General features: G+C 43.4%; 1 protein-coding gene across 3 annotated transcripts in view; it reads right to left on the bottom strand.

Moving 5' to 3' along the window:
- brinp2 (bone morphogenetic protein/retinoic acid inducible neural-specific 2) overlaps positions 1–14,780 on the bottom strand; it is a 118,005-nt gene that overhangs the window by 30,686 nt on the left and 72,539 nt on the right. For all 3 annotated transcript variants that reach the window (XM_035422622.1, XM_035422623.1, XM_035422621.1), the window contains exon 6: positions 9,808–10,044. In XM_035422622.1, the coding sequence (XP_035278513.1) occupies positions 9,808–10,044 (237 nt within the window). The remainder of the gene's footprint in view (positions 1–9,807; positions 10,045–14,780) is intronic.

The following is a 14,780-nucleotide window of genomic DNA, read 5'->3' on the forward strand; positions in this document are numbered from 1 at the left end:
CTTTGCGTGCCATTTTTTTAGGGCAGGTCACCTGCACTCCACACCTCCAATCTCATCTCATTGACTGGAACACCTGAATCCAATTAGCTTTCGTAGAAGTCATTAGCCTGGAGGTTCACATACTATTTCCAAGCGAGGCTGAATGTTTAACTGATACATTCAGTTTTGACAAGTGTAGTTCTTTGTTATTAGTTTAATCAGATTGCTGTAGTCTATTCGTGTGTCTTAGATGAAGATCAGAACACATTTTATGAATAATTAATGCAATAATCCAGGATTCACAAACGCTTTCTTTCAACTGTATGTTTTTTGAATCCAGGTCAAAGTGAAAAAGGACTTGAAAAACAAGTTGATGACATAAGTACCTTACCCTTATAAGCACTATACCCTTATGTTCGGCTATATCCATTACCCTAATTTACCTGGCGCATACCCATACCTTCTACCTACCTCATGTGGCATAGGTGTGCACACAGCTGTACACTTGTAAAATGGCAGCGCACTGCTTTTTATTTGAGTTAATACTGGCGCATAAACTTACTCCAATTCCCATGTCCCGCATTTGTGTTTTTTTACGAGGAGACGCCCTACCTGAAATGCGATTTCAAATCTATTTACTTAACATTCTGTTACGGCACGCGCAATGCATATAAACAGCTCGGGTCTTTTCTTTGATGGCGCCGCTGGGATAAATTGAACATTTCCAGGTTTGTCAGTGGCTGGCGAGAGTCCGCCATGCCCACGAGAGTCAGGCTGCTTTATTTAATCCCCCCGCTCAGATAAACAACTGCGCTACGCGAGCATAATGCATTAGCCGCACTTCCTTATCTACTGCTGAGGCATGTGTCCGTAAATTTAACGTAGGTAAAGGCGCTTAATAAATCCACTCGGTAGGTTTCCGTTAATTTCAAGTTTATTTATTTATTTATTTTCTCCTATATTTAACTTTTATATACTCTGTCGTATACAAAATGTTTTTTTTCCCTGAGGTTTCAACAACGTAATGCAGACTGAAAATGACAGATTCGATTTCCTCTTCCAATCCTTCCCCTAACTCCCAACGCTATAAACACAAAACGTGCCCAGAGGAGCCTGCTGCCTTTCTCCCGTGGCCTGCAAGACAGTTCTCATTTCAGATGTTATTATTCCTGTATGTCTTGTAAAACACGGATGGAATATTGATAATCATGCAAAAAAAGGGAAAAAAATAAATAAAAAGGACACGTAAACACGGATACGCATGGGGCAAAGAATCAGACACAGCTTCACAAGTAAGGTGACCAACTGTAAGTAGGCATTTGTTTGCAAGGCAGGATATGCTAAGTGCCGTGTGTTGTCCTGCAAATCAATTATAAAAAAAAGAATAGAAGGAGGAGAAGGTTAGGCATAACGTAAATGCTGCCAGTTATCGAACCAAAGAAATCCATTTACGGAAACCTCCTTTCTCATTCATACAGATCTGTCACATCGAAAATGAGCTGGTGCCACATCTAAGCGTTCCTACGGCAAGCTTTATCGAGCCAATAAAAATACAAATGGCAACACATCAGTGGAATTTCAATTGGCAGGCCTTTGATGGAGAAACGGGGCCAGCGATATTTGTGGGTGGTGCCGATGCAGTAAATGGCTCCTTCCCACGCAAAGGCGTGTTTTCAATTAATATAATGGAACTGTTGCGGCAATTAAGCGATTTGTTGTGCATTCTGTAATTAATGGTCATGATGAGCTGGTCTGTTTGGGGGGAATGCTTCACGTTAATGGCCTGAGCTTAAAGGCTCGCACACGATCAGTCATGACACTTAAATGCCGAGGCTAAGATAATAATGTTGCAGGCTTTAATGTTTCATACGTTCATAATATTGTTTCTTCCAATAATATGCAAATGCATCGCACGAGTTTAATCTATGAGCTGCGTCCAACAAAGAAACCACCACTGGCAATGCCACCGCTCGAAAACGAAAACCAAGACTCGTAATAACAATCAAAATAAAATGAAATTATCCGATACAGATTTTATGCATTCATCTTTTATCTGATGTCTAGATTCTCGGCACTAAAATTCACAATTGCGCCTCTCGACATGGAATTTTTCCAAAACTATAAAAGCGATATTTCCATTTTAATTTCACTGTGACAATCACACAAAAAAATTTGAAGGCTAGTGGTGGGGTGATTCTCCAGGGAAGATGGCTGCCCAGAAGAATGAGTGATAGCAGAAGATAGTTTTAAGGGCATTTTCTTCGTGGGGAAAGGGGTAAAAAAATAAAATAAATAAATGCCACGTGCGTTCTCAAAAGCTTTAAGGGGGAAACCTTCAGCAGATGCACTTTATGTGAGCACTTAAGGGTATTTATAGTGACTATCAGGGTTTGCCGGGTCAAATCCGTTTATATCAAAGAGTACTGTTATTAACAACCTCTCAGGCCAGTGCCTCCATGGCTTTCTGACAAAGAGCAAGGATTTATTACTTGGGTAAATAAAATAAAAAAACCTTCAGCCACAGCCAGAGCAATGTTCCTCCAGAGCCCCAGTGCTGCGGATAGGAGGTGTGCATTCCGATGAGCGCTGCTCTCTCCAGTTAAGGGGATTTTCGGTGGGAGCCTCTCATTAAAAGCCCATCATGTGCCGAGAGCGGGCTAGGCTTTGGAGCCGGAAACCCCGCTTTTATCTGCGTGATTGGATCACTCTCCAGGCTTCTGGAAGGGGTGGGGGGGGGGAGGGGGGGAGAGTGAGAAGGGGGGGGGGGGGTGTTCCGTTTGAAAGAACATGGAGTGCCAGAGTTTCCAGCGATCTCTCCCTCTCTCTCTCTCTCTCTCTCTGCAAACTTATCACATCATCTCAGCCTAACCCCTTCTACTAAGACCTGGGCACTGGTGCCCTCTTACCCCATTGTGGGCAAACGGCATGAAATTCAGTTTATCCCGCTCACCCTGCACATAAGCTCAATCTGCCCATATGAGAATTCAAATTTAACAGACATGCCAAGGAAACCATTTTCTTCTTCTTCTTCGTTTTTTAGTGTGAAAGCGTGCAGCAATAGTCTAGACCAGGTTAATTGATGAACAGCACCTAAAGGCAAATTATGTGGAACGAACTGAACTTATGAAACCTCTAAATAGAATTTAAAATAAATGCATTGAATGCATGTAATGTGTACTTAAAAGTTTTCATTTTACTACAAACTTGCTTTCTTTAGAGATGACAAATCACAATCATAGTTACAGTAAAATTGTAACAGTAAATTACAGAATACAACTCAGTAAAATGACATGTATACTCAGGGCATGTATTTCCTTAACACTACTCTGGGTTTATGTGCAATTTCACATAATTTATGAAACTTAAATAACAAAATGAGATTACCCAGGTTACAAAATGCTATGCCTTTTGAGGATTTCTCACTAAATTTGGTCACATTGACGCATGAGTGCTTTTAGCACTTGAGGAAGGAATTATAGGCTTTGAAAGTCAGCTGCAGGTTATTCTAGTTGTTACCTACAATGCTACATAAACCGGTTATGAAATTGCATCTCTCGGGCCCTGTATTTCATTATTTGTGAATGACACAATTGATTTAAGCAATGGAAACACTGAGGATTATAAAGTTGGAAACGGGGAAGCCGATTCTTTGGAGAGGAGCTTGGCTGGCTAAGAAAATAAAAAAGATGGGATAGCCTGCCATTGCAATTGCGCTCTCTAAACTGGTGAAGAAAAAGAAGACAGGGACTTCAAAGTTGTTGAGTCATTTACCAGCTGCTTGGGCCTGAGAAGTTCATTGAAAATAGTGCCTTCTGTCCCATCTGTTTATTTAAAAAAATAAATATTTTATTTATTTTATTTTTTTTTATTTGACGCAAGATGTGTGATACGCTCAGTAATTCTCTGGCAGCTGCTGATCTGACACACTAAAATTGGCAAGCTTTTTTTTTAAATCACCACAAACAAGAACAGATTTCGGACCATCGTCAGGGTACAGTACATGCCACCTCTTTGCCGCCTCTATTTTCTGGTCACAGACCACTGTGGACATAGCACAAAAACAAAGGAAATAAATAGAAGTCAAAATACGTGCAAAAGAAATTAAATGTAGATGCATTGCTAAGTACTGCACTCTACTGTATAAAAATAACCATCGTCTCTTCAGATGTGCTTTTGCTTGAGTAAGACTCAGCTGTGAGAATCTCGCTCGTCACTTGAAGCGAAGCCTTTCTGCAGGGGCAAATGGCAAAACCGCCAAGGCGGGATGGAACTCCATCTGTTTTTCGCTATGACAGACAGGGTTTGCTCGTGTAATTTAAAAAGTGCCAAAGAGGGGCCTCGGTAACGGCGATAGTGTGGCCGATTCCCGAGGAAATGAGAGAAGAGTGATTTTACCACGGGGTGGGACGCGGGGGCGGGTGCTCCTGGGGGTAGGGCGCGGCGACCCTATTAGCCGCCAGATCTCTTACTCTGTGCATTTGTTCGACATCACGGCAGGCGGGTTTGTGGGGGGGGGGGGGGGAGGCGACAGATAATTACAGTCATCTGAAAATTACATTCCCATCTCCTAAATATAGCGGCGCGTGGTTTCTGCCATTCTGCGGCCTCAACTTTGGGCCATGTGTCCTACCACTTGTCATGAAACGCAGACGTGCACACAGCCCAGGCTGGCAGTAATTACACTGTCTGCCTGGCCCATCTCGTCTTTTGAAAGGGTTCCAGTATCGTATTTCCCCCAGGGTTTGAATTCCTACAGCATTTATTTGATGTGGAATGATATGAATTTTTAATTAACACCAGGCAAGGTTTTGGCAAGGTCCCCCTTGAAAAAGTGATGTCAATCATAAATGTTTTTTTTTTTTTTTAAATTTCTTTCTTTCTGGCTAAATCAAAGACTTCTGCTCGCAAGCGATCCTAAGCTCATACTGTATATGACCTCTGACAGTACTTTAGGGATTGGCCCTAAGCATTTTCCGGTAGCCTCTCCACCTTGTGCCATTTAAAGTATGCTACTGTAGCTCCAGCTAAACTGGCCTTAGTGGATTCATAGCAATAAAGGGCCAGCTTCCTCCATGTGACTGGGAGCAGTGGACTATGAGTGGAACAGGAGAACTTCTGTCAGGCGGAAATAGTCTCCATTCATCCTGTCATTCCTCTCTTCCTCTCATTCATCCTGTCTTTCCTCTCTTCCTCTCATTCATCCTGTCATTCCTCTCTTCCTCTCATTCATCCTGTCATTCCTCTCTTCCTCTCATTCATCCTGTCATTCCTCTGTTCCTCTAATTAATCCTGTCGTTCCTCTCATCCTCTCATTCATCCTGTCATTCCACTCTTTCTATCATTCATTCCCTCATTCCTCTCATTCATCCTCTTTCAACTTACACAGCTTTTGCATTAAAAAAAAAAAATACACAGCATCCAGTTATACAGCAGGATGTAGCACCTTGCTCAAGGGTACAAGAAGTGGTAGGACATCACTCCTGGAAATCAAACCTGCAACCCTTAGGTTATACTGTAAGCGTAGCTTCCTAACCGTTACGTTACTCTGCAGCCAGTGTATTACGATGGTCAGGGTCTCTTGCTCAAGAAAGTGGCACCTGGACGAGACGCGCCAAGAATGCACCATCAGCAGGCCATAACGCGATTCTCCGCCACACCCAGGTACTCTCCAGAGAACCTCTGCTGAGTTAAAAGGCAAGGGAACCAAGTGAAAACCTGAAAGAGAAATCCGAATTCTGGTTGGCAATGTTGCGGCAAAAATTTAATTAGTAATTTTTAACATTAAGTCTGATTTTTCCTGGGGTGGGATACACACCACAAGCCAATTTGGGGGGAAAAAAATGTATAAAAGAGAACAAGAATGCTAATCCTTGCAAGAGAATGACTTTTAAATATAATGGTTGGCTAGGTCCTTAATTCGCTCAATAATTGCAAGCTGAAAACCATAACACTTTGCACTACTAATAGTCGAATTTGTAAAACTGACTACATGCATTTAATCAGCAGAATACCTAAACTCAAGTTTGTCTTCATTTGTGAGACCAAAGGGAAAATTGCTAACTGCGGCAAATTACTGGAAGTGTTGAGAATGCTATTGACTTAGCTGGATATTTACCGTAAGTAATTATTATTTAACACATTGGCAGAAAATGGGATTAACGAACTGCCGGCGCTGTTGAAATCTTATTGTGGGTGCTGTGTGTGTGTGGTGAAAACCAGCAATGGCTACCGGACGCTTCACAAAACCCAAAAATGGGGGAGCTGTCTCACGTTCGTTGATTTGAACCAATCGTTGTGTATTAGAGTGAAGCGGCAGGAATTTTTATTGGCCATTTACTAATTAATTCAGGGCAGAAATAAACAGGTCCCTGTAGCACCAGCCATTATTGGGGTTTTGTGGCCTCAACCTTCCATCACCAGGAACAACTCTCACCAACTAACAGGGAAAAAAAAAAACTATAGACTATTTATTTTAGAACAGGTCACACTGGAGCACAGACCATAAGAATTCACCTCTACCATAAATCTGCAAGCCAGAAACCTTAATAGAGACAGGGTGAGTGCGGACATGCCTCTCTGCCGTATGAAAAGTGTGCGTTTATGCAGTACCTGGTCATTCTTCCTCCTAATGGGATGTGTTCAAGTAGAAAATTCCATCTTTCCGTTCAACTTTGTGATCGCTGATGGCTCTTACTCTTTCTGGCAACAATTACAGCTGCCATGGCAATGCCCCAGTGCCTGATCCAGAGTTGAGACCAGTTTTTCCCAGGCATTAAAAATCGCACACAGTCGTATTATCTATGTTTGCAGCCAGACATGATAAACCGCACATGTTATTATAGATAGACAGCAGACCTGGGTCAAATACGTATTTGTTTTGGATTGAAATACTTTTCTGTGCTCTGCTGATGTTGCCTGGAGTGACTGAGCCTGCCAATATGACCAGAAGGCGGGGTTTGCACTTTTTGAGAGGATTTCATTGGTTCCAATACTCCAGACAAGATCAGTAAAGCGTAGAAAAGTATTTGAATCCAAAACAAATACGTGTTTGACCCAGGTCTCATAAACAGCAGTTATCCTGCTCCTCTACATTCTCTGCTCATATCACATTTCAATATGAGCCAGTTGGGTAAATAAAGATGGGAGCCGTGTTGTGAGTGATGGGGAGGTTTTCATCCTGACCATAAAGCTAAGTAATGCGTCGACGAAATGCACCTTACGAACAGGAATGTTTTGAAACTAGAAGTGTTTATGACTACTGTGCAATTGTAAAATGAACACGAATGTGTTTCGGACGTTAGATTTGGGCATTTTGTACAGTAGCCGCTTTAGGTTTTAGCCAAAGCTGCTTCCTAAAGGCGCGTTTTAACGTAGCACAAACGCCACAGCTGGAGCTAAAAGACGGGCGAAGCGACGGCTGAATCGGTGGTCCCTTCGGAACCCGTGGCACAGCACACTTTCACCCGCTGCCAAAGGAACGGGAATATCGAAATTAATACTCCGCAATTGGCTCGCTGTTTGTACTTAATGGGACAGCTCACGCCGTTCTCCTGCGGAGCGTTTTAGGATTCAATTAAATTCATTTCCTTTGTGTTTTATAATTGCGTAGCGTTCAGGATAGTTCGCCTACTGTTTGATCTAACAGCTTTGAGTTAAGCACCTGAAAAGACCTCCTCCATTGCTGGGCCAAAGATCCCCTTGATTATAACTTGCACAGGCAGCTTAATTAGTATTTGCTCCTTCTCAATATCTGTCGGACACACAGAAGAACATTTTCCCATGTAATTAAAATGTATAACACGAACGAGATCGTTTTTTATAATTTTACACGCTCAAAATTACATCATTATAGAATAAGAATGCTTCGAAAGGAAATCTGTGAGGGACTACAACGCTAGAATTCAACTGAAACGCGCTCAAATATATGACTGTTTCTGTAGGGGTGAAATTCTAGTTATTGAAGAAAAATGAGGGGGTTGCACGGTGGCAGCACTGCCACAGCACGAAGGTCGCGGGTTCGAATCTCAACAGGTTTTCTCCCACAGTCCAAAAGACATGCAGGTAGGCTAATTGGAGACTCTGCGATAGATTGGCCACCTGTCCAGGGTGTATTCCTGCCTCTCACCCAATGCATGCTGGGATAGGCTCCAGCACCCCCTGCAACCCTGCTCAGGATAAGCAGGTATAGATAATGGATGGATGGATTGGATGGATGATGAAAAATGAAATAATCCCCACTGCTGTGATGCTGACACTGTGCAGTAGGGGCTGCAGCCTTACAGACACTGAGATATCAAACAGACTCTCCACAGTCAGCCGATGGCAGCCATGTGCATATATGCCAGATGCAGTGTCTTCATCGTCACAGTTGAGTCTAACTCACACAAAAACAAGTCAAAACAAAACAATGTAAAGAAATGCAGTTAATGGAGTGGAGGCACAATGTCATTACAAAATGGTATTCTCCCTAATAAAAAAAAGAAAAGAAAACAATGTTTATATATTATGCAACTGATTCTTTGGTGCACCTTTGGTGGTACTGTATTATTATTGTAGCATTTTACTCGCACTGATCAAAATGATGAAGTCTTCGCTCACTCCATAAGAATATCTGTTTTATGTTTACCTTAATGCCTCTGATATGAGATGAACTGGTTCTCACACACCACGAGCACGTGTTAAAGTATTTCTCTTTACAAAAACGGCAGTAAACAGACACTGGAGCATGTGGAACCGATGCGCTACACAATCATAGCAGTTCACAGGAAAGTATTTTTTATGGACCTTATTGTAATATTCTGTAATGTGCGGGGACCTTGTGCCCGTACTGGGTAAGTGATAAACAGGGCTGAAATAAGCTCTTCTGCTCTTCTTTTATAGACAAGTAATGCAGGAGAAAATGTGTTCTGTGCTGCACAGACATTGTCCCAGGGCAGACAATAAATTATGCATTGTGTGTGATTCTTTTGTTGCAGGCCATGCGGTTGTGCAGGTTATAGAACTATACTTGAGAATTTTGTACTATTGTGCACACCCTAGCTGTTAAGCTGTCCAAATGTGTTTAACTTGAATGTTTTTTATTCTGAATGGCTCTTTATGCATTCATGCCAGGCAGCCTTTCTTGTCTGAAAGTGGAGTTAATAATAATATTTTCTTTTAGTCGTGAGTCACGCACAAAACCTTTGCCGATTGCATTTAAATATACTGGAACCCCATAATTTCCAGCGCAGAAAGAAAGCGTATAGCCTCAGATGTGAAATGGACTGATATTACATACACAATTGCTCCACATCAGACGTCAAAATTCGAAACACATTTGCAGTTTACAGATCAGAGTAAGCTAAAAGGATGCTGAGATATATACAGTATACGTATATATATGCTTCATTTTGAATTTTCCCCCAAAGATAATGGCAACATAAAACCATGCATGTTGTGTTTCAATGGCGTTAACTGTATTTCTGTCCTGAAACAGTTACTGAAAATCATTTTAAGGATGTTTTTATGACTCTCCGACATCGAGAACACGTTTCCATAACTTTCCACAAACTAAACAACAACAAAAAAACATTTAAATATAGCATCAGGAAAAGTTCCAAGAAGTTTTTTTTTTTTTTTTTTTTTTACTGGATGAGAATACATCAGTGTTTATAGCTGGCTTATGTCACCACACCCAATCACAGGCTCTTATTGATTGTGTATTATACAGTAGTATTTAACCATGAATTCAATTTCATGGAACAAATGTTAAAAAAAGCAAGGGCCCAATGTTTTTATAGACCAAAAGTTATGCAAAAAAAAATTTCAACAAGAACAGAAGCAACATACCTGATTCCTCAAACTCCACGTTGAGGTTGATCCAGGACTCCTTGTTTTTGCGCAGGTTCTCCTCCATGGCCTTGATGTCGGCGAAGGGGCAGTTGCATTCTGGGAACTTGGCGGTGCAGCGGCACCAGCAGTCGTTGTTCCGGCACAGGAGCTCGCCCTCGGAGTTGCAGGCCACGTAGCTGAGCGCCGCCTCCACGAACCGCGAGCGGAGGAACTCGGGCAGGACGTCCTGGAGACCTGGCGGCGGGGCCAGAAGGAACGCCCGTTACCTTCCAGCGCTCTCACGACGAGGACTCAGGCAACGTTTCGCTTAGGAATTTACTGTCTCGCCGGCACCGTCGGTTCACAGTCTAGGGACCGTTTTTGTGATTCAATTTCTGCAATGGCTGAACCCCCCCCCCCCCCACAAAAACTAATGCTGGTAGACCTGGTAGCGGGGCCAGTCGGTTCACCCCCCTCCCCCCACCAAAACTAATGCTTGCCTTCATTTGTGAGTCAAAGTTAACAGCAATTTTCAGTTGAATCCAGACCAAATATGTGAAGTTCGATGATGTGACCTAAATGCGATTTTCGTAAAAGACCAAACCCTGCTGAAAATGTTTCAAACTCATTTGCCGAGGTACAGCCGATCAAAAAGAGGTGACGGTCTCAGCCGATCAAAAAGAGGTGACTGTCTCAACCACATCAAATGGTGAGAAAGCTTTAAATATTCTGATGCTTTCAGGGGCTGGAAGAAAAGTTCTCCTCCTTTAAAATTTGAATTCAGTGTTTTTTTGATACTCCTCCAAAATCTGACTGGCACAGATGTCTTATGATTTTTAGAGTCAATGGCAGCTAGCTCTTCACAAGTACCCTACCAAATCAAAACAGCCTTAGGGCCATATTTAGGATTTGCAAGGTTTTTAACGCTAACGAGGCAAAATAAATGTTTGTAAAATTTTACTATGGTGCCACACCGGAGGTCTTGACAGACAAGTGGAATCCCTAAAATCTGCATATTTTGGTGAGTGCATATTTAATGTAGAGTGTTTTGTTGGACTACAAAATTATGGGAGGAGAGAACTGAAATGTTTGCATATGACCTGCTGCAGCTGATTTATCACGACAGGTGGTAGTTTATCAAAGTTTACCACGAGTACATGCGATCCCTGTTGAACTCTGGTCTTTAAGTGTACACAGAGAATACATTTTCGCTGCAGATGCATGTTGATTCTCAAATGCAGACTTAACCAAACTGATACCACCATACCAAAAGGAACTGGGGGAGCCAAACAGGGGAAAAAAGTCACCGTGTTAGCTCTCCGAGTCAAATGTAGCTGCAAGGGCGATTCTTTCAACACAGGGACTTACAGTTAAGGACTCAATTTTATTGAGTAGTCATTTTTAGCCTTTTAAAAATTCCATCATATGATCTCCGTTCCTTGCCTGTCCCCCCTGTTCTTAAGGAGATGGCTATAAAATGAAACCCACGGGCTGTGGCTGTCAGAGAAACCTTGCAGTCGTGCCCTTGACTTCCGTCTGGAAACTCAAAACGCTGACACTTTCAGAAGGCCTTTGAAAATTAGCCGTGTGCACTAGGATAGATTTCTGCACTACGGGGACCGTCTACCCAAAATTCACCACTGCATGTAGGATATGAAAGGTCTGCAGCTAGCGTTTTGGTGCACTGTCCTCATATCACGTTATGTGTACAACTAAACATGGCATATTGGGAATTTTGTAATTAATAATAATAATAATAATAATAATAATAAGACAAAGAAGAAGAGGATGAAGAAGAATACGAAGAGGAAGATATTATTATTATTATTATTGTTATTATTATTGCCTTTCTAGATGTACACATTTTTTTGCTTGAGTTTGAGAGCACTGTAGAGTTATTTTTTGCCATTTTTGGGGGGAGGTATCAGCTTTCGGGACATCAGCTGTGTGTGCGAGTGTACTGTGCATGTGCTAATTACGCGGCTGTGTCTTTGCTCCCCCCCCCCCCCTCCCCTGCCCCCCCACCCCACCCCCCGCGTGCTGGATGCCGCTGGCGTGGAAACAGGCCCCCCTGCTCCCGCTGTCTCCGCTTCCCTCTCTCCATGAATATTTATGACGCGTTTCTTAGCACTTACATTCTGAATCATGGCGAACAAGAGACATAATTAGAAAGACTCTTTCCCCTGCAAGCCTTATTGCTGTCGGGTGGCATGCCAACAACGTGGCGTCGTACACAAAAGAAAGTTCCTTAGCTGTGTTTTTTCCTCTCTCTCTCTTTTTTAAGCGTAAGTAAATGGCTTCTTCTACCCCATTCTCCTGTGAACTTATATATATATATATTTTTAATTTCGTTACCGTAAAACCTGAAAATCTTACTAATTTCTTGCTCTATAGCCCCTGTTTTTTTTCTCCCTGTCCTCTCTCTCTTTTTAAAATTTAAAATCTCGCTGCCAGTTGGCTTTTACGTTTCGGTTCTTTTTTTCCCTTCTTTCTTCTCCCCGGCGCGAGTGGTTACAGGAAGGTAATTTGGTTCTCGGCTGAATTTTAATGCGGTAAACAGGCTCGAGACCCAGACGTGCGCACGTACGCGACGAACGCCTCGCTCGCCGTCTTCCTGTCCTCCGTCGGAGTCGTTAGAGCGGTTATGGTGTCTTCGGCTGCCGGTGGGGTGGGGGGTGGGGGGGCCTCGCTCGAGCAGACGGCAGTCGAAAGCGGGGTTGACGATTTAAATGTCAAACCTGACGACGGCGAAGGGAATTGGCAGAGGAGCGGTGTATAATTAGCAACACCTAGAAGCTGAAGCCTGTGCTGCTGCAGTCTACCCCTCTCCTCTCTCCTCCTCTCCTGCATTGCGCACCTGTGACTTGCGGTGACATTCTTGTCACAGTTCTGCATTGCAAGTTGATGACGCTTTAAATGTTTCTCTTCACTGGGAGTTTTGAAATTAGTTTTTAATATGAAGAAAATAACTATTTTTAGCTATCACCTGGGTGTTAACAATGATTTTTTTACATTAGATTGCTGAGTTATAAGCCATTCATAATATCGGTGACGCAGGGATTGCTGGTGGTCATATCTTACGATAAAAACCAAGTTTGTAACTTTGTTGTAACTTTGTACACCTCAGCATAATCAAAAGACAGACTGAATGAATAGCTTGAATAACCCTTCAGGGATTTTAATTAAGGAAGGCTATGCAAATGTAAAAAAAAGTAAGCCCTTTTCAGAAACAGCATAAAAGCTATTTTTGTCAGAGAATGACGCAGTTTTTTTTTCCATAGTGAATTTCCACCACGTTGTAGCTACTTTTCTCCACCCTGAGAACCATCATTAAGTGAACGGTGTTTGTGCAGCACTGCGATAATGGCTTAAAGAGGTGGAAAAGCGATTTACTGAAGAGGCCCCCCAGAATATGCAGTCGATCCCGCCACACGAGTCGCCAAAAATCGTGAGCGAGAATGAATAATGGAATAATAATATTAAAGTAACGCCACATTTCAGCCCGCCAAGGCACTTCCCCCACCCCCGAGCACAAGCTGAGCCCTGCTGCCCAGGCCTAAACAGTTTAGGCGTGGCACGGTGTGGCAGTGGGTAGCACCGTCTACTAGCCTGGGCCTTTCTGTGTGGAGTTTGCATGTTCTCCCCGTGTCCGCGTGGGTTTCCTCCGGGTACTCTGGTTTCCTCCCACAGTCCAAAGACAAGCAGGTAGGCTAATTGGAGGCTCTAAATTGTCCATTGGAGTGTGTGAGTGAGGTGGTGTGCCCTGCGATAGATTGCCGGCCTGTCCAGGGTGTAATTCTGCCTCTCCCCCAATGCAGGCTGGGATAGGCTCCAGCACCCTCCGCCGACCCCCCCCCCCCCCCACCCCCCCGACCCTGCCCAGGATGAGCGGGTATAGATAATGGACCAACGTGGCGTCATCACCAGGACTGAATAATGCAGCGTCGAGGCAGAATTTAGCCACCGTCCCACAGCAGGAGCTGGGCTGTCTCCGGCTAGCCCGGGTTTATTCCGGTCTTCCGCTGCGCAAGCATTCCCAGGACTGTTAGCGGGCACCCGCAGGTTAGCATCCAGTCACAAGTGAGCGATGTGCCTGGGACTAGCTCCGCGGCGGCGGCGGCGCGGCGTGCGGCTCCCATCGCGGGGTAATAATGTTGGCTCATGGGATGGCTCGGCGTAGCGGTCCAGATGTAGCGCTTCGTGTGCGCGCGTGGGTGGCGCATCAGTCACGCAGGAGGAGTGTGGCTGCACTTCGGAAAGAGGCGTGCGAGATTTTTTGGCGAACTGCTGTCACAGTGCCGAGCGACGTCCTGGAGAGGCATCCTGACTCGTAGCCTGTACGAGCGAAGTTTTGTACTGAAATACGTGCGACTGTCGTCTTACCTAGTGCACCACTGGGTACAGTGGTCCTGAAAATTAATGACACAATGAGGAATACAAGATGAATCAAAAGATCTCTTTACCCGCTCCCCTTAGGGAAGGTTATCTGAGGATACCTTGCAGCCTTTGCTGCTGTAAAATTGCCTGTCCACATCGAATTTGTTCCATTACTATCTAAAATATTCTCAGCTGTTAGGTATGTAGTTGTTTATCAGTAGGCCCTGCGTCAGTCTTTGAATCAAAAAATGCCATGGTTTGTTAACTTAACCATAACGAGTGTATATATATATATATATATGTATGCTGAAACTGCTTGGGATGAAATATATTAGAACTGACTGGTAGCAGTGATCATGTTAGAAAGCTAATTAAAATAAAACTTTGGGGTTGACGCTCTTCTGGCTAGATTAAATTTAGGCTTGCCAAGTTTTCACTTCATAATTTTTCTCCAGTGGTTATTCTTATTGAGGGTGATAATTTCACTTATTCAAAATCCAATAGTGGGAGGCCTGCCTCATCAAAAAAAAAAAAAACTTCTCCTGCTTCACCTCAGAAACACTGGCAAACTGTCTCCATTATAAAGTACAGCAAAACTGTTCCTGTCACTCAGG

Source organism: Anguilla anguilla, chromosome 6 (genome assembly GCF_013347855.1).
Source record: "Anguilla anguilla isolate fAngAng1 chromosome 6, fAngAng1.pri, whole genome shotgun sequence".
Classification (NCBI taxonomy): Eukaryota; Metazoa; Chordata; class Actinopteri; order Anguilliformes; family Anguillidae; genus Anguilla; species Anguilla anguilla.